This window comes from Homarus americanus, unplaced genomic scaffold (genome assembly GCF_018991925.1).
Source record: "Homarus americanus isolate GMGI-L3 unplaced genomic scaffold, GMGI_Hamer_2.0 scaffold32583, whole genome shotgun sequence".
Lineage (NCBI taxonomy): Eukaryota > Metazoa > Arthropoda > Malacostraca > Decapoda > Nephropidae > Homarus > Homarus americanus.
In genome coordinates, this window is record NW_024713129.1 from 7982991 (window position 1) to 8008228 (window position 25238).

The 25238-nt window shown below is 41.8% G+C and overlaps 1 protein-coding gene across 1 annotated transcript in view; it reads left to right on the top strand.

The window, feature by feature from the left end:
• LOC121866512 (N-acetylated-alpha-linked acidic dipeptidase 2-like) overlaps positions 1 to 25238 on the top strand; it is a gene marked incomplete at its 5' end in the record, with an annotated part of 181617 nt that overhangs the window by 118328 nt on the left and 38051 nt on the right. Inside the window, 1 exon segment of the mRNA XM_042366273.1 lies at positions 16665 to 16856. Coding sequence (XP_042222207.1) covers positions 16665 to 16856 — 192 coding nt within the window.

Sequence of the window (25238 nt, forward strand, 5' to 3'; positions counted from 1 at the left end):
CGTCTTATATAGCCATGCGTTTAGTGTGCCATAAAATATGGTAACTGAGTAAAAATAAATGAAGAAAGTTTCATATATCCACCAAAAATATAAGTTGAAAAACAACCATACACCTCACAGCTTGACCACTGGCCTTTTGGTTACAGTGATGAGTCTAATTTGGCTACAATGCCGCCAGCAATGTTTACAGCTACAAATGTGAAAAGAAAGTTATCATTAAATCTTTATTGTATCAGGTATTTGTAGATTTAAAAATAAAGTTGCAGGTATGACATTAATAGATTGTAATGCTTGTAAGAGTTCAGAAATGGTTACTGCTTAGCTACTTCTGAAGAGTTGGGTGTCTGCCGTACGGACGTTATTCATCTTGGATTGTCATCATCAGTACAGTAGTTATAAATCCAGATTTTATATTTACACTAATTATTTAAAAAAATATATATAAAAATAATAATAATGTGTTTAATTAAGCAATAACATATTTTTAATTCTGGAGTTGGGTGAGGTAGAATTTTGTCTACTGGAGACAGCAACTGGGGGATTCATTAGCCCGTGGGAGACCGCAACTTCACATATAGGAGGCAGGCCAATTTTTTTGCTATTTTTCAGACAAAAAAGTGCATCTTATTTGCCATAAAATATGGTAGTTTCTTTTTCTTCCTTTTTTCACTTCACTATTCATATTAACTTAACACTACATTTTATACATGTGCAGAATGAAGATTTTCTACCATACCATACTGGTGTAAAACATCCTAATCTTTATCTGCCAATTCTTCCTCCCTCCAGTCAGCCGCCATCTCCTCCATGTCTGCTGTTGCCACCTCTTCCCTATCCGCTGTTGCCACTTCCTCCCACACTATGACTGACACAGCATTTCTTTCACCCACACTGTTAGTCCTTCCTCCATTTTCTCGTACATCGGCAGTTTTAGATGCAGCATCATCTTAGAAATTGTGGGCTCTGAATAAGTTACTCTTATTACAGCCGCCTTCAGCTTGATGCTCCTAATCATGCTCTCATTAACCCTATAACAGAGAGCAACAGCTGAGGCCCCTCAGCCACACTCAGATACATCCAAGATTTTAACTCTTTCTTCAATATTGAAGGACTTCCTCTTTTTCTTGGAAAGTTGCACTTGGACTAGGAGCCATTGTAGGGCACTTGGACATTGTAAAACTGTGTATACAACACACCGACAAATAGATAAAGTCTAAAAACTCGGAGCATTGATATACAGTACACGTCTACTCAATAGGGAAGCTAGCGAGTAACTGAGAGAATGCTTGGAGTGGGGTCGACAGCACCATGGTTTGTTACAACGTTTGTGAAAAGTGATTTATCAACATGGTCATATAGATTTTGACTCAAGGAACATGTATCCAAAGCTTCCCCGAAAATCTGACCCCAAATAAGGTCACCAACTTGACCTTTAGAGGTCACATTATATCATAACCTGAAACAGCAATAGAAGGTGCCACAAATACCATATTGGTGTCAAATAAAAGCTCTTATCAAGACAAATATTATTTTTTCTTAGGTAATAATTGGTGACCTTCAGAAGTCATTTAATGTAAACCAAGGTTAAAAATACAATGTATGAAATATGCATAAAAAATATCTGTGGTCCTGATGAACGTCCAAAATATGGTGGATGCAGTTCTGCTTAAAGGAAATCATTTTCAAGAAGGAGAAACAGAATTGGTGTCACTTTGTGGACAAGTATGCCTGTTAGCAATTGACAAGCTTGGTCAGGCACAATATGAAGACTATAAGGTGTCTGTTTTGGAATACCGAACCTATAACCTGATGGATAAAATTAATAAAAACAAGCTGACCTTCAAAAAGATCAGACAAAAAAAGTCAGTAACCATGAAGAAACTGTCTCACTTCAAGGATTATGCCTCACTGTATGGCTAACTTTTGTCTCGTTACACACACGCCAAGGAAATTTGTGTTTTTTCTTCGAGTATGAGTCTGCAAACCTTCCTCGTACAATGCAGATGACAACAGACAGATTGCACTGTTCCATTGCATCATTGAAGAAAGACCTCCTGACAGAGAAGTGAGTTCAGTGGAAGAGATAAGTGAGGTCCTTCCACCTACAAACTACGATGTTGTGGTAGTTGATGGCGGGTTCCTTTTTCCATATGTTGCAGCCAAAGCCAACATGTTCAACATTTGATGATTATGTTTGTTCTGTATTTTGGCCTCTCCTGTGTGCCAAATTGAAAATTTGCAATTGTATTGACTTGGTGTGGGATTAATACTTCCCCAAAAGCATCAGAGGCAACACACGAAGTAGCGGAATCCATAGAGATGGTGAAGAAAGTCGACAACGAGTCGGTGGATCGACAAAGATTCCTCAAGGTCACAAAAACTGGGAAAAGTTTCTGGCAGACTCTACTGATAAACTAAGTACTTAAAAAGCAATATTCTCCCAGCAACAAGGATTTGTATTTAACTGTAGATGACTGTGTTGTTTATTTGGGGCATGGAAATAATAGAGACTTGCAATCACAAAGAAGCTGACTCGAGAATTGTGCATCTCTTGCCCATGCCTTTCAGGATCATAACTCTGTTCTAGTCCGGACAGAAGATGCAGACATTCTAGTCATACTCTTTGGGCAGTTCCAACGTTTACAGTCGGTAAATCCTAACAATGAACTGTGGATCTCTTTTTGGTAGTGGGAAACATTAGAAGTTGTTACAGGTAAATCGCCTCTATTAAGACCTTGGTCCCGAACGCTGCATTATCAGGGTGTGATACTTCAAATGAATTCAAGAACAAAGGTAAACATATTTGGTGGAACACCTAGCTAATGCACCCAGAAGTTACAGAAACACTTGTGAAAGTTTTCCACTCCCCTTTTCAGCCTTTGAATGATGATGATTTGACTACTATTTAGTCATTTATATGGAAGCTTTATGACCCGAATTCAACTGCTGTTGAGGTTGATATTCTCAGGTTGAACATGTTCTGTCGGAAGAGCCAGGATGTCTAGAATATTCCACCAACCCAAAACACACTTGGCTGCATCGATTTGGGCTATGAGTCATCGTGCGAATCTCCCGGATGAAGATCCACGTTTCTTCGGCTGGCAAGAAGATGACAATAATCGCGTGCCTGTGTGGACATCTTAAGCCATTGCCACTGAAGTATTCCACCTCACTATACAGTACAATGTGGCTGCTGCAAGGAGTGTAGTGTTCATTGCTCATGTAAAGGGAAAATCTTGCTTGTATACATTTGTGCAAATGTTTGTGCTTGAAGTGATTTGTGCAAAGTGCATAAAAGAGGATAATATAATATTTAAACTTTATTATATGCCAGACCCATTGAACTGATTAAGTTTCTTCATTCTCAAATATCTGGCTGAGTTCAAAAAGGGCTAAAACCCCCAAAATCGATTTTTCAAGAGAGGTTAAAGGAAGATTTCAATTTCTATTATAAAATCAGCCTTCAGATATATTTTAACAAAACAAATGCAGTTCGAAGCCCAACTAGTGGAGAATTTTGTGTGTTAATAGGAGGCCCTAGTGCAAACGGGAAGTGCTGTACGAGTATCATTCAAATGACTTAGGCCCTTTTTGCAATAAGGTGAGATGCAGTTTTGAGTACAACAGTACACACTGGCCATTTCTGCAACAAATACTCCGTAACAATGATTATGTTCTTGATTGTTGAAAGTGTTCGTAATACAGTCTCTCCTCGACTTATGACAACCTGGACAACGACGGCCATGGTCTTATAAAATATTTTTCACATTACGTATTTTCGAGTCCCGACGTTAGTGATCACACTGTGTACTGACAAAAATTTCGTTTGTATTTCCCTTTAAAATGGCTGACAAGCGTAAAAGTGAGAGTTCTCATGGTGCTGAGAAGAAAAAGAGACACCCATTTTAGAATTTCTCTGTATTATTTTCGCCTTTTCGACTTACAACCTGGTCGACAGGACGGAACCCCGTCTTAAGTCGAGGAGAGACTGTATAGGAAATAGACACAAATTTGATATTTTCATTTAAATTATTTAAAAAAAAATGTCAGTTAAACCATAATAAATACTCAATAACCTGTTATATTCCAGCACTAACGAACTTCCATTAGCTACTAGACATCGTCTTGAATCTCTATCTCCTTTGGTTCATCATAATTATCACCATCACTCTGAGTCATCCCTCTTTAAGGTTTTGTGGAAGGGTTGGCTGCCTTCTGATCTATAAGGAAGGAGATCCGTGAGGTCCTTCCATTTTTAGCCTTTATATTTTTGTTCAGATTGTACCCTGTGGACCTATGAAATCTGCCTTGCCCCTTCCTTTGTTGTTAAGATTGCCCTGTCTTGCTCACACAAAAGAAAAGCTTTGGTATGAAACTCGCCCAAGGCAACTTCACTACTCGCAAAACCATTGGAGATAGAGACTGGCTCTTATTGCACTAAAAAGTACTTCACTTGAAGTAATGTTACATAGGCCAAAGTCAAAATTGCCTATTTAGGACATTGGTCCTTTTTGCATTCAACTAGAAAAATGTAATAAGTAAGTTTTGGTAAGTAATTTAATGGAATTACTACAGGTGAAAGTTTTGGTTGGGAATTTCATATCAATTACCTAAACTGACATGAAATATTTATTTTAATTACAGTACCTCTTTTTAATTTGAATAAGAATGTACTTGTAGCTTTCTGATAAAAACTTTAATAAATTATGTATGTTGTTAATTGCAAAGCATAAGTATTTCTACTCTGTATTATCTCTGCTCATTATATTCATTTTTAGATAATTTGTGTTTCTAAAATTTTATTCCATTTATAGATCTTACGGTTGACAACACCATGTAATACCTCAAAATAAAAATGCTTTATCTTGATAAGAGCTTTCATTTGACACCAATGTGGTCTTTGTAGTACTGTACCTTCAGTTGCTGTTTAAGGTTATGACATATTATGACCTTGAATGACCTTTAAAGGTTACGTTGGTGACTTATTTAGGGTCAGATTTTTGGGACACCTACTGATTCGTGTTCCTCGTGTCAAATTCTATATGAACACTTTGAAAAATTGCTTCTCACAAACGTTGTAAACAACTGTCAAATCTTACTCTGTGGGCTCGCCTCCACTATTGGGGAGACAGGCATGCGATGGTGCATTGAGATATCTGGCAGGGAAAGTTAAACTCGCGCTGTATTGCATTGACCTGCGAAAATGAAAAATAATGGGAGTAATATAGTTACTCGTGATAAATCAAATGCGGTGATCAACTCACGAAACATCACAACCCTACTGTACAGTAATCTCCCTGTTAGCTGTGCATTGGCCACACACAGCTGACTCATGTTTTTTAATGGAGAGGGCGTCCCCTACCCATTGTGATGACTGCCTGGCCCCATTGACTGTTCGACAACCTCCTGGTTGAGTGCCTCGGTCTCAGATTTTTGTCGTAAGCATCTCTCTCAGTGCCGGGGGGTTGGGGGAGACAGGTCTTACGGTCTTTCTTTGGTGCTGGGGGACCAGCGTGTAGCACGGGAGGGGATGTCCTCTCCTATGTGGGTGAAGCCAACCTACTACACAAGTATTGAATTTTATCTATTAATGTTTAAATGGTTTTTATGAAAGTTCTATGGTATTTATTATTATATTTGTTTTGCCTTGGCTCCCGTTTTATGTTTATGGATCGGAGGAATAGACACTTGTCTTTTTTAAATGTATTTAATATCCTTGATCACAATAGATGTCCTTACACTCTATGAAAGATAAGAAACAAACATTACACGAGTAGGGTTATCTCACATTTACCGGAGCAATTGGTGCAGAGCACTTCCGGGAATGAGAGATTTCCGGGTAACGAGACAACTCTCTCAAAGCAGGAAAAAATCCCTCATCCCGGGAATTTTCCGGGTAATGGAAAAACTTTCTCGGAACCTCCAGAAATTGTCCATTATATCATCGCTCGAACCCGGAAAAAATTCCCTATCCTAGGTACCGGAAAATTTTTCTCAGAACTTATGGAAAATATGCCCTATTTTCATCTCTGAAACCCAGAAAAAAAAACATCTTCGGGATTTCCCGGAATTTTGTGGGTACCAGGAAAATTTTATTGGAATTTTCCGGAAAATGTGCCCCTCGGAAAAATTCAATTCTGGCTATCGGAGAGTTCCAGGTTTGAGGGATTCCGGCTAACGGAGATATTGCTTATTATCTATGATGCCCTCCCCCAAAGAAGCCGACTTCCCAGTGATCACGGGAGATGGCAGGTACTTGTTTCTAGGTACTGTACTTTGTTTGGAGATGTCCAAAGAGGACATCTTCAAGACCCCTACCATGCTGGTGATAATGTCTGGCTGGGCTGTAATGACTGTGTAAGAGATGCAGGAAGTTTCCATGAACCAGTGGGTCTTCCCATGCATGCAAGGGCTGAGCTTCCTGATCAGCTTCTTAAACCTAACAGACGGCCTCTTGTGTCCCCATTGCTCCCACTGCACGGCTGTTGTCTGCTGAGGCTCAGTTGTCTGTGAGCATGATTTTGGGCTTTCCAAATCGGGTGGTGGCTGAACAGGCATCAGAGGTGACGATTTGTGATCACTGGCTCGAGGGTCCAGCCGTTGCAGAGGTGTTGTCACAGGCATGGTAGGTGGTGGTGGCCATACTGGGGTTGGTGGAGATGCAGGTGGCACCTATCTTTCCGAAGGCAAGGGTCCTGGGAGGATATCAGGGATGCGCTGGTCCACAACATATGGCTCAATCTTCCTGAAGAACTTCCTGTTCCTTAGCTTGGTTCTCCCTGAACCATGCATTTTGACTCTGTATTGGTCATACTCCAGCACCTCAACTACTTGACCGGTTCTGTCCCACCTATTGGGGCAATTGCCCTCCTAGTTCTACACCTGGACAATGTCGCAGATATCCTGACGCAGTAGGCTCTTGCTATGTTCCGACTATCTTTCAACCGCTATGACATGGAGCCTTTGCAAAGCCCACTCCCATTCAGTTGCAGTTGCTCTCCATTCTTCCCGAGTGTTGAACTTGTCGTGTGTGACGGGAATAAAGTCTTTTATCTGCTTACTGAAGATTATCTGGGCTGGTGATAGCCCAATATCCTGGTCAGGGGTATTCCTGTACTGCAACAACACCCAACAAAATTTATCATTGTTCAGCCTACCCTCCATATCAGCATTATCTCTGATGAGCCTCCTGCCAGACTTTACTGCCAGCTCTGCACGCAGGTTGGAATGTGGGAAACCCGCAGAAGACACTCTATGGCAGACACCATGGGTGCGGAGAAAACACTTGGTCTCGTAGGCCCCGAACTGTGATCCTTCATCAGATGACAGCTCCTCAGGCACCCCAAACATGTGGAACATGGTGTGCAGGTGCTTGACAAGCACATAGTACACCTGGTTGCACATAGTACACTTTGCCCTCTTCTGCCTGATGTCCCCTGTAATGCCCGGCCACCAGACACTGACCTGTGCCCTTGCATTAATGCCATCCATGCCGTGGTGGGCAGAGTGGAGCACTTCCAACACCTCACCCCTAAGGGTCCGTGGTACCACAACTCTGCCCTCATAGAGGGGCAACCCATCATGTGTGGACAATCCAGTCCTGAACCAGAAAAATTCTCTTGAGCCCCAATTCCAGAAGATTCTTGGACTCATGGAATCCTTCAATGATTCTGTTCACCAGGGCTTGCGTTGTCGTGTCTTTGGCCACCACATCCCTGATCCTGTCGAATGATACCGTATGTAGGATATCCACTGCGGCAGCTACTATGGCACCCACGTGCTGCTCTAGTGTCAGGGAACAATCATTGTTCCTCCTTGGTGACTATACAGTGGAGGCCGGCTATCATGCCCATTGCCGGGCTCCTGGACATAGCGTCTGGTCCCGCATCCTTCCGGCCGGGGACGTGTGCAATCCTGAACCTGTAGTTCAAGGTTTTCTCCTTCAATTTTAACAGTCTTGGTTTTGGGATGTTCTTCAGTCTCCGGTCGCCTAGGATCTTAACCAGTGGTTTGTGGTCAGTGGCAATGACCAAATCACTGCAGCCCTGTATAAAGCAGCGAGCCTTCTCCAGGGTGTCAGCCACTGCCAGTGCTTCACCCTCTACTGGGGCATAGCGTGGTCTCTTCTGGAGAGGTTAACCTACTGCCTGCCAGGACCCTCCACCAGTCATTCGGGCAGCAGTAGGGCGAGTCCAACTCGCAACTGCAATTTTTTGTGTCAGACAGAACCTGATACTCATTTTGGAGAACTCTGTAATCAAACAGGTAGGGCGTCCTGTCTGGAACGTTCTCACTTCTTTCTCCACTGCCTGAAAGATCATGCTTCTGGAATCCTGAAACAGCTTGTTTAGCTCTTCATCCCAGTAAAATAACTCAGTTGTTGTACTAGGCCAAACCATGAGTGTATTCCAGATATGTCCTTGGATGTAGGAAGACTCTTGACGCTCTCCAGCAGTTGCAGGCATGGTCTGACCGATTCCGGCGTGACCTCGAACCCAGCATATTCCACAGTATCTCATGCAAATTGAAATTTCTCTGGGTTAAATACAATGCTGTTTGTACTGCAGAAAGTGAGGTAGTGGCAGGTCAGGAAAAAACACTGTTCGATGAAGTTGGCCCAACAATGAGAGTCGTCAATGCACTTTACCTTGTATGGTACATCACATGTGATGAGGTCGAATCAATGGGTGTATCCATCTCCTGTTGCCAGGTAGCCCTGTGTGGTGGTCATGTACCGGCAACGACCCCAGGGTGTGATGAACGTAGTGCAGCCTCGACTGTTCTTACAGCCCGATACTGTGGTATCCATTCCATGCATCCAGAATGGTCTTCTTGGTTTTATTCAGCACAGAGGTCACCTGGTGGTAGGGTGGTGGTGTGTGGTGAGTTTGTCTCACTGACTCCTGGTTGAAAGCTTGTAAATCGACCGTCCTTCGCGGTGACCCATCCTTTTTTGCCACTATTATCATCCGGTGGAACCATTTGGATGGGATCCCTGGTGGCACTTCCTCTAGGATTTGGATCCTTATATCCCGACCCAGGCCTCGTTTGACCTCATCCTACCAGTGCAGTGGGACTGGTATCGGCGTGTGTACCACTTTTGGCCTTGCATTGGGCTTGAGGAAGATCTCCAGCGGCTCTCCGTGCATCATTGGCAACTGTTGGTGCTCACATACTTTGAATGCACTGGAAGCATACCTATTCAGTATCTATTGCTGGAGCTTGTTGAGGTTTTCAAGACTGGCTTGAATGGGAGTGTACTTGGTACTGGAGGTGGTTGTGTTCTCCTTGGACACTCACCGGTGCTGTCCGCTGTTTTTATGCCGGCTGCCGCTGTTCCATTTCCCATGGGCTTCTGTGGAAACTTTCTAATCGCCGGAAATTTCTCCGAAATTATGCCATGTTGTGAACAGGCCTGTCGACTGAGGAATAAGCCTGGGCAGTCCTTTGTACATAAGAACATAAGAAAATAAGGAGTCTGCAATAGGCCGGTTGGCCTGTGCATGGCAGCTCCTGTCGAGAGTTACTACCACTCTCTATCATCCATGAATCTATCTAGCCTCCTTTTGAAACTTTCCAGAGTTCCCGCACTTACTACAAAGTTGCTAAGCTTGTTCCACTCGTCCACCACCCTATTTGTGAACCAGTTTCTTCCTATCTCCCCTAAACCTAAACTTATCCAACTTGAATCCGTTGCTCCGAGTCCTATCCTGCTCGGATATTATAAGAACTTTATCTATGTCCCTTTATTGATTCCTTTCACCCACTTAAATACTTCTATCATATCTCCCCGCACTCTTCGTCTTTCTAGGGAATGCAAGTTAAGTTTCTTTAACCTATCCTGATATGGAAGGTTTCTAAGTCCCGGAATCATTTTTGTCATTCTTCGCTGCACCGACTCTAGTGAATTTATATCCATTCTATAATAGGGGCACCAGAACTGAACCGCATAATCGAGGTGCGGCCTGACTAGCGCAAGATATAGTTGCAATAAGACCTCTGCACTCTTGTTACTTACACTTCTAGATATAAAACCCAATACTCTGTTTGCCTTATTTCGAACATTAACGCACTGTTTTCTAGGCTGTAGGTCCGGGCTTACAAGTACCCCTGGGTCTCTTTCACAAGTCGACTTCTCTAGGTTGATGTTATTAAGGCTGTATACATTATAAGTATTTGTTCTTCCAATATTAAGTACGCTGCACTTGCTGGTGTTGAATTTCATTTGCCATTTTTCAGACCACCCCTGCAGTTTATTTAGATCCCCCTGTAATGCATTTGCATCCTGCCCTGAATTAATTTGCCGCCCTATTTTGGTGTCATCCGCAAACTTGCTTATGTCACTGCTGATCCCAGTATCTAAATCGTTTATGTAGATTATGAACAAGAGTGGGCCTAGTACTGACCCCTGGGGAACCCCACTGGTTACACGGCCCCACTCAGATTTAACACCATCTACGCTGACCCTCTGCGTTCTATCGGTGAGCCATGATTTTATCCAATTTAAAACTTTCCCCTCGATACCATGAGCCTTAATTTTTCTCAGAAGCCTCTGATGTAGCACAGTTGCTTGGTGGATCTAACGTGGCCATCCTTGACATGCCCTGTAATGTTAATGAAGACCCGACCCATGAGACTCATCCAGCTGTTCTCCGCCAAGCAGATGGTCTGGCTTACCGGCAGCAGATCGCTTGGCTGTAACCCCAGGAGTGACAGGAGAAATGGACCAGCAACGGCAGTCTGGGCTCCACTGTCTGGGCAGGATCTATCATCACTGGCCAGTTTCAGCTGGCTACTCCTGAGCGGTAAGCCCAACTCGTGGTAAGCTGCCTTGGACACTGCCACATTCAACGACACCCATGGCTGTTGCGGTGCCTACCGAAGCACCCAGCCCATGTCTTCGTGCCAAAGTCGGTGGTTGACTATGAGGCGCCTGCAGCTGGACTGCTTCATGGTGTCAATTGATACCAGGGACATGAAGTCAGAATCCATTCCAGTGTCCCATGTCGTCATGCCAGCATTGCCAGAGTTGTTCACCACTGTTCCATCTGGCTTGAGCTGGCCCGACCGGCAAACTGACCGGAAATGTCCAGACTTGCCACACAACAAGCATCTCTTACCCCAGGCCTGGCACTTTTCCTTCCTGATGTTGGCCTTGGCCCCATGTCCCATCTTTCTGCAGTACACACATTTCAAGGTTGGGCTGACGTCTGCCACCCTGAATCGCTTCTGTTATTCAAACTCCAATAGCTTGGGGTGGAGTTCCACCATGTGGTCAGACAGGAGACCCTGTGATCTCAGACCTGATTCCTTGGCTTCTACAAAAGTCAAAACAGCATTGAGATTCATTGTTTTGTTGTCCAATTGACTGAGTAGATCCTTCTGGATATCCACATTGAGCAGGTCTCATGTGAGTTGATCTCAGATGACTTTGTCTGCATAGCTAATGTCTGTGTCGCACCCAGTCCTGGTGCACTTCTCACTATACCTACAAACAGATGCCTGCCCCTTGACTCTGGCAGCAAAATGTCACACCTGCTCGCCCTCATCCTGTACCAGTTGGCCCAGTTGCACCTTATTCACCATCCTGTTATTTTGTCTCACTGTCAGTCTTCTATTTTCACAAAGGAGGTGAGTCTCATCTTTGGTGGAGAGCCCGCTCCCCAGGTTTCTATGGAGGTCTCTGCGAAGAGCTTCATCATAGCACTCCAGGAGTTGCACTGCAACCATGTCCCCAGTCAGGTCAGTGGCAGTCTTGTAGGCAGCCCATCAGTCCACGAAATAGACCCAGTCCTCCTCAGTCAGGCCAGCAATTAGCTCGGGTCGCATGGCCTTCTGAGGTTTGGATCCTCTTGTCATGGTCGCGACTGGCACTGTGGCGGTCGTCCCCCATCCCCGGAAATATTTTCGGTTACTGGAAAAAACTTTCCGAGTGTCTAAACTATACATATTGCACAGACAAACACTAGCCCACATCCTCAGAATGTTTCTGTGTGCTGGTGAGTTTTCCAAGAGTCTAAGCTAAAAATCTATAAGATATGATCGTGATTGAAGCTGTGTGTTACAGTAAAGACCGATATTTTCCACTCCCTTAGAGCTAACCTGACCTGACACAATGTCAGGTGGTTGTAGGGTGGGGTATTAGTGATCTCATAATGTAAGGGTCCGTTTTCCTTACTTCAGATTTATTCTATTTATTCTTCTTTTCTATACTTATATACTTATATTCTTCTACTCTGAGTCTCTCTCTCTCTCTATAAGTATTTATCTTATATTTCTTTGCTTATATTTTCGAAGCCAATATTCTTTTCTTTACTTCATTTCTTGTTTCATATACAGGTAGTCCCCGACTTACGATGGGGTTAGGGACCCAAATCCAGTCGTAAGTCGGAATGGTAGTAAGTCCGACATAGATAAAAAAAAAATATATATATATACAATGAAATACAGTACAGTAAAAGTAATAAATAATGAGGAATGGATACAGTACAGTAAAAGTAATAAATAATGAGGAATGGATACAGTACAGTAAAAGTAATAAATAATGAGGAATGGATACAGTGTGACTGAGCACTTACCTTTAGTCAGCTGAATGCACACGGGGCCCCCATAATTTTCTAATTATACATGGAGACTACATTAACTGGAAGAAGCAGAGGAGGAGACAGGGCTGGGTGGGTCATCAATGTCGCTTTCTTCAGACAGATTTATGTACGGTGGAAATTTGCTGGTTGAAGGTATTGGATCATCTTGAGGGAGTGAAGAGGCAGCACTGGTGGGGCGTGAGGAGACAGCACTGGGGGACTTACTTGAAATAGATGTCCAATTTAGACTGCACAGTTTGCTTTTTCTTTTCATTATAAATTTCTCTGTAGCAAGCAAGTGCATCTTGGATCATTCTGTCAAGTTTGGCATAACGCTCATAATTTTGATCCATGCCATCTAACATTTGCATCCCTTTATTAATTGTAGCAAATGCCTCTGCCATTTGCTTCACTGAAAACTTTTTGGGGGGTGCAGGTCCTTCTTCTACATTTAGACTCTCTTCTTCCTCTGCATCTTTGTGTGCTTCTGGTTCGATGAGATCATCGTTACTGAGCTCTTCTGCTACACTTTCAACCAACTGTTCATCATCTTCATTATCAATTTCTAACTGAAGCTGTTTACCTAACTCCACTATCTTGTGACTAATATCCGAAATAACTTCATTTTCATTAAATCCTCTAAAACTGCGCTCGTCATTTGAAAAAAAAAATTGATCACTACTGCGGCCGTTGTATGTCCCGACGGTCGTAAGGTCAGAGCAGGTTGTAAGTGCGGATAGACGTAAGTTGAGTGAGTCGTAAGTCAGGGACTACCTGTATATCATTATATTTTCTAAATTCTATGTCCTTACTTTCTCTCAATTATATCCTGTTTTAGTTATATTCTAAACCATGGATTAGTCTGGGAACCATGTCATTCTTATTATAACACTTATTATACTTGCAACGGTAGCCTGCCACTACCCAGACTTTTATTAGAATGTAACATATTTCATTGAACTGTTAGGTAGCGTGCTAGTGAGCTTCCAGGCACGTGAGTTATAATAGTTATTTTCTGAGAACTAATGTGTAGAAGGAATAGAGCGGTGATACTTGAACATTACTTATCCAATATTTATTAACATAAGGAGTGAACAAGATGTTAATTAATTACACTCAGACAAGACTGGACCACTTAGGTCTTACTTTACACATAGCAAAATAGATCTTCATTTCTTGATTACAACATTACACACTCATTATACTACTTCATTGTCAATACATATGATTATATAACACACTCGAAAAGATCCAAAATTAATATATTATTAAACACATCATGTTAGTTCGGAATGAACAACATGGCACTTTAACTAGACTCAGTGGTAGTACACCTGGTTGGTAGACTCAACCCCTATACCAACGTTACCATAGGTAACACCAACATTCATGGGTTCAATACTCATATTGGAATAACTATATTTCTGCTAATTATCCCCAATCATAGATACCAATCCTGCTCAATACATATAACTAAGATCAATAGACCGGACAAGACTGAGTCCACTGGTTGTTTACGACACAGACAGTTCGAAGCTCGCTCGCAAGGAGTGTCCGGGGGTAGATTCGGTGCAGTGTCCCCGCACGGCATTCCCTGGGTAGTCCCGTCCTCGTATTCTAATCTCGCCATACTAAAGACTCGTTCAGATATCTAGACGGTCCGTCCCCCGTAACGATCTTTAGAAGTGAAGTGCTTCTCCATCTGGTCCCTGAGATATGCTAGGGTCTGTCAGTTGGTTAAAATGTTCAAAGGAGGGCCACCAGACTGGTGCCTGCACTTCAGCACCTCAGCTACCCTGAGAGATTGGAGCGCCTGCACTTGCCTAGCTTATACTACAGACAGGCAAGGGGGGACCTAGTTGAGGTGTATAAGCATCTCAAGGGGCACTACTCAGTTGAGTGTCCATACTTGGAGCTGGCGGACACTCTCCCCACAAGGGGTCACAGCTCAAGATTGAAGAAGCTGCAAGTCCAGAAAACCGTGAGGGCAAACTTTTTCGGAGTGAGGGTTGTAAACTCTTGGAACAATCTACCAGAGAGTGTTGTGATGGCACCGAGTGTGAGCTCTTTCAAGACAAGACTTGACCAACACTGGAGTGGGTTCAGGTACATTCAGGAGCCGGTGCATGCCCAGTATTTGCCAACAGTGCGTGACAGAGACGTGACCGATCTCCCGGGCAGCTAGCGAGCCGATCTTTTGGTGAAGAAGATAAATGAAAAGGAAAAGTAATCAGAGACGTGACCGATCGCCCAAGCGGCTAACAAGCCGATCAGTGGCGAAGAGGATAAAAGTATGTGGTTGCAGTTTCAAAGCTTTGTTACATCACTAATGTATAATAAGTCTCCACATGCCCCGGTTTATTCGTTGATTAGTTGTCAAAGTGCAAAAGTAGTCCTGTCTAGGTATCATGTATCAATTAATTTTAAAATAGAAATTATTATGTAAAATGCTATAAGACAATGGTTTAGTAGTGCTGTTAATGTGTGTACTGTGTGAGTGTCTTGGCATGTCACCTCACCACCTGACTCCTGAACAAACTTTATCAACTTCTTCAAATCCTAAAATGTGCTTGACAAGTTCAAAACACACACACACACACACACACACACACACATGGGAATTAAGACAACAAGCATCCAGTGAGGGTCTTGTGTGACTGCATGGAGGTGAATTAAAAGATCAGCTGTTGAGGAGCTTATCCATTGGCAACACTGATGCATGTTACCACTCCGTTCTACTCCATCTCTCTAATTACCCTCACCTTTCTGCTTTCTCACTTCATATTTTAAAATGTTATGTAATGTAATGTTGAAGGGGTACAACTTTGCTCATTTATACTTATACTTATCACAATCTCCCTAAAAATACTTTAGCTTTCGTGTTTATTCAAAACATCTTCAGGTCATGAGACCCACTAATCATCCACCCAAGAAAGAGTGACTTGACATTCCATCAGAGGGTCAGTAATATGAGACCACTAATCCCCCACCCAACCTCCACCTGACATTGAGTCAGGTCAGGTCAGGTCCCCCCCCCCCCGCAAAAAAACAAAAACAAACTAACTTTCATCTTTATTCAAGACATTTTCAGAAAATTCTCTCGATGTTGAACCTCGTAAAATTTGTTCCCAAAGCCGAAATTTTTTGAAAAATTATGGCTTTGGGAATTTTCTGAGCAAATTTTAATTTAGGCTAATGGAGAGTTCCGGGTTTGAGGGATTCTGGCTAACGGAGATAGTACTGTACTATATTGTTATCATATTTGATGGTGGCTACAGAGATGTGGATTAAAATACGTTTCAATATTGGCCATCTCATTTTCCGCACTGGAGGATATAAGTATATTGTAAGTTGTTCTACATGACACTACAGTAAACATTGGCCACCAAAATAGGGGTACACAGATCATTATTGCCATGCCATCATGTATAGTAGTAGAGTTTGGGTAGAAATTAAGTTTTTCTAAAACGGCGGCAACAAAATGGCCGCCAACCATTGACAGGGGATGTTTTCAAAGTGCCCCCACATCCCAAAATCATCAAAAGAACATAATCCATATGTGCACCAAATTACAGTACATGTACAGTATATGCTTTTAAGACAATACATAATTCAATGATATTTTTGCACATATCACCTGGGCTAAAAGAGAAAAGAAAAATTATTCTGTGATCTCCAAAAACCCCCTTGTTGAGCCTTCACCAAATTAGATATTAGCCCTACTCATAAAAGGCTCAGCATCTTTTAGGTACTATGATGCTTTCAGCTTTTGCCTTTATGGGCTTTAAGGTTGTAGTAGGAAATGATTAACTAAGTTACAGAATAGTTAGCTCAATAGACAGTTCTGTGTTGCACCAGTTACACATGTCTGGGGTTCAGATCTTGGGTAATCATATCCGATGGACCTTGAACTGCAATGGAAGTTGCCTGATCTGTACTGTACTTGGCTAGATATGGGGATTTCAGAATCACTTCCCAATTTTTTGGGGGTGCCCAGGGCTCCCTTTTGTATCCACCCCTGATTTTAATATCAGATTTATAAGTCACAAGCAAATTAAAACATTTTTTCTCTTTTTCCAGATTCCTAATCCAGATCCAGTGGAATTGGCAGCTGGTAGAAAAACTGTGTATGATACTTGGAAAGCTCGCAGGCCAGATCGCCATCAGTCTGATAAACCTCAAATGCAGTTCATTGGGTCTGGCAGTGACTATAAGGGATTCCAACACAACCTTGGCATTCCATGCATGGATATTTGTTATACTCATGACAATGTACGTATGATATACTGTTGGACAGTATATTCCTGTTTTTATGAAGTGGCTTTGGACTGAATTCATTTAGAATAAAAAGATTTTCATTAAAATCAGTATTGCATAGTTGACTTATTGTGAGATACACAAAAATATGAATTATCTTCATCAACAAACATGTATGTGATTTTGTAATTGCAATAATGTACGGGTAAACCTCTATTTATGATATCCCAATCTACGATAATTCACATTAATGATGCTGATGTATTAAGACTGCGTCCTTGTTTGTGATGTAAACAAACTCATATTAATATTATTAGTCATCCCGCCAAGTCCCCCACCTCCCTCTAAACGTCAACTATGGCGCTATCGGAGGGCAAGCTGGCAATCCTTGCAAGAATTCTTCACCGACTTTCCTTGGGGTGAATGTTGCTTTTCCACTCGGGATGCCTCGGTATGTGTTGACAGCATTGCTGGGGTTATACAGGGGGTTATGAGTGCCTTTATCCCATCTTCTTCCAAAACTTTCACATTACAATCATGGTTTGATCGCTCCTGCTCTCTTGCTTGCAGGGTGAGAGATAGGGCATATCGAGCTATGAAACTATCTCCTTCTCCTATTACCCACACCTCTTTCATTACTTCTAGGAATCGTTGTAAGGCTATTCTTCATAGGGCCAAGCGGAATTATATTAAAAGAAAGACCGCTGTCCTGACTAATTCTTCCTCTAGTAAATCCTTCTGGTCCTTAACTAAAAACATCTGTAATAACTTCTGCACGCCTTCTTTTCCTACCCTCTTCCGTCCCAATAACTCTATAGCCAACTCTCCCCCTGACAAAGCCAACCTCTTTGGTACCTTATTCTCCTCTAATTCCACCTTAGACGATTCCCACTCTATCCCTCCTACCCCTGCACCTCCTACTGAACCTATGCACTTTCCTATAATCTCCACTCGCAGGGTTTGCCGGTGTGTTATCCAGGTTGGATGTGACTAAGGCGCATGGACCGGACGGAATACCTCCCCGTGTTCTGAGGGAGTGTGCTGAAGCCCTGGCCCCTGTGCTTGCTCACCTCTTTCGCCTTTGCCTCAAAACCCAAACTTTTCCTTCTTCTTGGAGGCATTCGTTGGTTCAGCCCATCCCGAAGAAGGGTGACCATTCTAATCCCTCTAACTATCGCCCCATTGCCCTAACTTCATCCCTCTCTAAGATTTTCGAAACTATCTTGAACTCCCATTTTCTCCGCCACCTTGAACGCCTTTCTCTTTTGTCGGATCACCAGTATGGCTTTCGCCAGGCGAGATCTACTGGTAATCTGCTTTCCTATTGCACCCATCTTTGGTCATCCTCTCTTAGGGATTATGGGGAAACTTTTGTCGTGGCTCTCGACATTTCCAAAGCATTTGACAGTGTATGGCACAAGTCTTTGCTATCTAAACTTCCCTCTTTTGGTTTTTCTCCCCCACTTTGTTTTCTCATCTCTAGCTTTCTTGAGAACTGATCCATGGCAGTTGTTGTCGAGGGATCGATTTCTCGCTCTTTCTCTACCAGTAGTGGCGTCCCACAGGGTTCTGTTCTTTCACCAACTCTCTTCCTTCTTTTTATCAATGATTTACTTCACACTACAACTAATTCTATCCATTCTTACGCTGATGATTCTACTCTTCACTCTTCCTCACATTTTCCCCTTCCTCCTAACTCTCAAACTAGATCCGTTTCTAGAACTGATATCATTACTTCTATCAACGTGGATCTGTGCAGCATCTCTGAATGGGGAGGTACAAACTTGGTTAAGTTCAATAGTAATAAAACTCAATATTTACCAATTACACTTTGTAAATTAGACGACCTCCCACCAATTACATTTCAGGAAGCTATCATCCTCCCAAATTCTGAAATAAATATGTTGGGCCTCACCATTTCCTCCAATACGTCCTGGAAATCACACATCCTTAGTATAACTAAAGCTGCCTCCCGAAAGTTGGGAATGCTGTACAGATGCCGCAGCTACTTCACTCCTGAGCAGTTGCTCCAAGTATATAAGGGATTCATTCGTCCTAACTTGGAGTACTGCTCTCATATCTGGGGTGGCTCTTCTTCTGTCTAACTATTAGATAGGGTGGAATCTAAGGCATTTCGTCTTATTAACTCTCCTCCTTTAGTCGACAATCTCTCTTCCCTTTCTCTTCGCCGCAATGTTGCTTCACTCTCTCTCTTTTACAGGTGCTTTAACGGGCAATGTTCGGTGGACTTGGCATCCTGTGTACCGCCGGCAAGGCCGTGGGTTCGCAACACACGTCTTGTTCGCGGTGCCCACCGTTTTTCTGTGGATGTCGGTCACACGAGAATAACCCGTTTTAGTACCTCCTTCTTTCCTCACACAGCCAAACTGTGGAATGCTCTGCCTTCTTCTGTGTTTCCATGCTCTTACAATCTGTCTCACTTTAAAAAGCTGGTTTTCCGGCATCTTCTTGGTGTAGATCAATACAGTATAACCTTTTTTTTTCTATATTTACAATTTCTTTCCATTCTTTTTTTTTCGCCCCCCAGGCTCCGTTGTGGGTCGTTTGACCTGTGCCCGGGTGGGCTAATTCCCTTAAAAAAAAAAAAAAAAGTCGGCATATGGAACGCATCACTAACTTCATTTGTCAGCTGAGGCATCTTATACCTGAACGCTGCCTCGTGGCCATCTGGTGAACTACAGTCCAGGCATTGTTTCTTATTGTTTACATGTGTATAAGAAATGGAGCTCACTCTTTATCAGTCATCATCGGTGTTGTTTTTTCCCTTACAGTGAGAGGTCATCACTAATGTTCACATTGTACTCTGTTTTAGTGAATGTGAAGTGGTTTTGCTCTGACTGTGAAGTGCTGTACCTGTTTTAGTGACTGTGACGTGCTTTAACTCAGACAATGAAGTGCTTTCGCTCTAATCCCCTACCCTGACAATGGGTGACCTGACATTGCATCAGAAGGTCAGTAATACGAGACCACTACTCACCCACCCCACATCACCTCCACTGCAAATGAGACAAGAGTTTATATAGAATAGGATGGACCTGGCATTGTATCAGGTCAGGCTAGTTAACATGAGACCCACTAATCCTCTACCATACCTCCATCACAATTGTTAAAAGACGTAAAATGTGAGGACACATACGTATTATACATTCAGGAGATTGAACAGTATGTATACAGTATACTCTCGATTTAGCAGAATCTGATATAACAAACTCTCGATTTAGAGAAAGGGATTTTTTCATTAATTTTCGCTCGATTTATTGAACTAGCTCGCTAAATTAAGATTAATTCCGTAAATATGCTCACACCTATGGAGGCACCTCAGACACATGATTCAGTAAATCCTCGCGTAACGCCGTGGTTCCGTTCCTGAAAACCGCGACTTTAACATAATCAATTTTTCCCCGTGAGAAATAGATAAAATACGGGAGCTACGTTCCCCAGCCTCCTTTTGCCCCACGAAACACATTACATATACAGAAGTTCAATGGCATTTTTATCGAAAATAGTATACGGGGTGTGTGTGTGTGCATATATATATATATATATATATATATATATATATATATATATATATATATATATATATATATATATATATATATATATATATATATATATATATATATATATATATATATATATATATATATATATATATATATATATATATATATATATATATATATATGTGTGTGTACTCACCCCTGAAGATGTATTACAGCGCTTGGGAACTTCGTGTTTCTTCTTTCCTTGTGGCATATATATATATATATATATATATATATATATATATATATATATATATATATATATATATATATATATATATTGATTAGATTTAAGGGCGATTTAGGGGAATTTTAGGAGTGTTTCTGACTTTATGCGTTTTTGGCTTTACTTTGTATATACTTTTCTATGAGCTGGAACCAATTACCCAATATCCCATTGAAACAATGGTTTCGGTTTATGAAATTTTCGGTTAACGAACGACCCTCTGGAATGAATTGAGTTCGTTAACCGAGGGACCACTGTGTATATATATGTAGATGCTGCTGCTGCCTTCCGGCAAAGAAAAAAGAGAATCCAGCGTTGACTGCTTAGTGCTCCTCTTCTTCTTGTCCTTGTAGATCTCATTGTAACAAGCAAGACTGTCATCAATATTGCGTTGAATCTTTGAGCTACGTTCTCTGTTTGTGTCGTCATCAATGAAGATTTGCATTCCTTGCTGGATCATGGTGAACTCAACTGCCATCCTTTTGATAGTTAGCGTTAGTTGTATTATTTCTTCGTCTTCGTCATCTTCACCAGGACTATATTCTGTTAGTTGTTGCAAATCTTCATTGGTGAGCTCTTCTGTGTGGGATGCCAGGACTTGCTCAATATCCTCTGATTCCGGCTCATGAAAGCCTGCCTGTCTAGCCAAGCTGAGGATATCCCTATTCACTGCTGGAACAAAGTCAGTGAATCCCGTAAAACTGTTGACGCACTCGGGCCACAGTTTACGCCGCACACCATTCAGGCAACTTTCTGAAACCTCTTCCCATGCCTTGCCAATGTTGTCGATTGCATGAAGAATGTTGAAGCTGCGCCAATATTCAAAGATTGTTTGTTTATTTTCTTCGTCTGTAGCCTTCTGCAGCTGGGCCATGGTACGGCATAAATAATACGCCTTGAATGCGGCGATGACGCCTTGGTCCATAGGCTGCATCAGTGCTGTTATGTTGGGAGGCAGGAATACAACTTTTACACTGTCATGAAAGTCGTCGAGATTGGGAGCATTGTCAATGATCAGAAGAATTTTGAAGTCAAGGTTCTCCTTGACACAGTATTCCTTCATTGCAGGGATGGCGTACACGTTCAACCACTGGCTAAATATGGCGCTGGTTATCCATGCCTTCTTATTAGCCTTGTAGTTCACAGGAAGGTGATCCTTAGAGTAATCTTTCAGGGCCCGTGGGTTGGCATTGCGAGAAATTAGCATAGGCTTCAGCTTGAAGTTGCCAGCAGCGTTCGCGTCAAGATGTCTTTTGCCAGTTTAAAACCTGGCGCTCTTTTTTCTTCCTTTGAGATATAGGTTCTTTCTGGCATTCTCTTCCAAAAGAGACCAGTCTCAGCCACATTAAAGACTTGCTTCACTGAGTAGCCTCCTTCCTCGATAATGTTTTTGAATTCAGGCCGGAATATCTCGGCAGCAACTGTCTCTGAACTAGCATCTTCACCAGTCGTCTTAATGTTAAGAAAGTTATAATAATGCTTAAAACGATGAAACCATCCTCGATAAATAATGATATAAAACAATTACCGGAAAATCTCAGAAAATTGCGAGAAAATTACTCAAAACCTTTCTGCTCCAGGCTTGGAGGCAAAGGTTATGAAAAATTGCACCATGTTTAGCCGCATCCTCACATGGTTGATGCATAGGTGGGAAGTTTGAGGTGACATACGAAGACACTTACACAGTACACACATTAACAGCACTACTAAACTATTGTCTTATAACATTTGACTTTATAATTTCTATTTTAAAATTGATTGATACATGATGGCTCGATTTGGCTACGTTTCCACTTAGACAACTGATCAGTGAATAAACCAGGGCATATGGAGACTCATTATACACTAGTGATGCCAAGAAGCTTCGCAACTGCAACCACAATGCATAGCTTATCACAACCTGTACTCAAATGTACTAAGTTAATTACTAAAAATTTCATGTCGAGTACAATCTATGGGATTTTTTACTCAAATTTATCATCATCTTACAAGAATTCCAGCAACTGCAAGTTATATTCTGCTAAGTCAAGTTGGTAACATTTTATAAGTGAAAAACTTAAACTCCCTGTCTTTTATAATCCTGACTAAGCACCCGTCCTGGCTGTGGACACCCCACCTCCCCCTCCCAGCCAGCAGGGGAGGCAGATGGTGGTGAGTGATAATGATTTATGGGATGAAGGCAATTTCAGGCTTAAAGTTTTCTCTTATAAAATGTCACAGACTTGACTTAGCAGAATGTAACTTGCATTGCTGGAATCCCTGTAAAAGAACGATTAATTTGAGTATAAACATCCCATAGTTTGCACAAAATTATGGCTTTTTTGCAAGGAAAAGTCTGTATAACTAGCCCCAGTGGTCAGGATATTATAGTATCGAATGTTACAGAGTATTTCAAATAAATTCTTTGTTTATTTCTGTACATAGAGACTGGTAGAAAATGACCGCACACTCCTTAAAAGGTTGTTTGCCTCTGTTATTCTTACTGGGCAAAATATTGTTTATTTGTTATTTATTAATTAGTAAATATATGTTACTGTAAAAATTTGAGCTTATTAATACCAGTACCCTTCATACACAGTCGGTAAAATACTTAGTTTTATCTTATTATTCAGCTTGTCATTTCAGGATATCATATTGGAAACGTCTTGGAGATAATTCATTAAGGATTACCTCCCACCATTTCGAGCCGTCTGTGTGACTGCTTTCTCCAGATTTTAAAATGTTGTCTAACGTAATGTTGAAGGGATACAACTTTGCTCATTTATACTTCTACTTAACACAATCTCCCTAAAAATACTTTAGTTTCGTGTTTATTCAAGACATCTTCAGGTCATGAGAGCCACTAATCCCCCACTCAAGAAAGGGTAACCTGACATTCCATCAGAAGGTCAGTAATATGAGACCACTAATCCCCCACCCTATCTCCACCTGACATTCCTCGGGTCAGGTCAGGTCTCCCCTCAAAATACTTTAAGTTTTTGTCTTTATTCAAGACATCTCCAGGTCAAGAGACCTACTAATCCCCCACCCAAGAAAGAGTGACCGCCCTGTAAATTCAGTTGCCTTTGAAGATGTCTTGAATGAAGACAGAAGCTAAGGTCCTCCAGAGTACAGGTATACTTAGTTGACCGAGAGCTCATTTTAGCAGAAACTTTGATTTAATGAACAGAGGTGGCTCGAATTAGTTTGTTAAATCGAGAAAATACTGTACTCCTAGTAATAATCTGTGCTTATTAAAATCTTTTTTTACTTTTACTTTATCCTCTTCACCACTGATCAACTCGTTAGCCACTTGGGCGATCGGTCATGTCTCTGTTATACACTGTTGGCAAGTACTGGGCATGCACTGGCTCCTGAATATATGAGAACCTGCTCCAGTGCTTGTCAAGCCTGGTCTTGAAAGAGCTCACACTTGGTGAAGCCACAACACTCTCTGGCAGATGTACCCTCCATGTATAATACTCTACAGTACAGGGGTCCCTGGGCTATGAACGGGTTCCGTTCCTGAGGACATCCGAAAGTCGGAACACATACCCTATGTGCCCTATGTCATAACCCAAGTCCTTTTATAATCTCGAATCACTTAATTTAAGAGAAAAGATGAAATTAAATTACAAAAACAGTAAAGAAAAGTAAAAATTAAAGTTTAACATTTACATTGAAGCATGGGGCTGGCTTGCATGTAGAGATGGGTATTTGTATGGGTGACATAGGCTTTATTTAGACGAAGCTGAATATGATGATGATGATATAGATGTTAACAGGATTGGCTCTGGAGAATCTGGTGAGGTAGAATTAACTGGTTCTGGAGTTGCTGGGAGTTCCTCTGTAGATGCTGCAGAGGTTGATGGTAAGCGGCTGTGAAGGCTTGTTTGATGTATTGTTTGATGACATATTGCAGTTAAGAGTTGATTCTTAAATTCTGCCCCGTTATCTGAGAGTATCGCTCTAGGTGTAGAAAAAGGACAGATAAGATGAGTGACTAATGCATGAGCCACTGATTCGGCCAACTTGTTCTGCAATGGTGCTAGTACCACAAATCTAGAGAAGTGGTCAATGCAGACAAGAATGTAACTAGTGCCTTGATGGGTTTTTGGTAGTTGCAATAAATCGATCGCAACTGTATCCCATGGACGTTTCGCCGTTGGGTATTCTAAGATTGGAGCGGGATCCATCATTGTTCCCTTGTATTTTGCACAAGATAAACATTTGGCAATGTGATGTTCAATGTCGGTCCTCATAGTTTTCCAATAATATTTTTCCTAATTTCTATTAGACATCTGTCTCGCCCTGGATGCCCAGCTTGAGGTGCATCATGGAAGAGGGTGAGGATGTATTCCTTTAATGATGTAGAAATAATAATTTGAGAGATTGATTCTTGTTTTGTTTTCACTGAGCGATATAGTATGTCGTGCCGCAGCTCAAACTGTGAGAGTGGTAGAGGTAATTTGGGCAAATTTAACTCATCTCCCGATTCTAAGGCATATATAACCTTGGACCACAGTGGATCATATAACTGTTCATCCTTTAACTGTAACAAGGTGAACGTAGGTAGTGGCGTGACAGGAGCTATGTGTCTAGATAGCGAATCAGCTATCACGT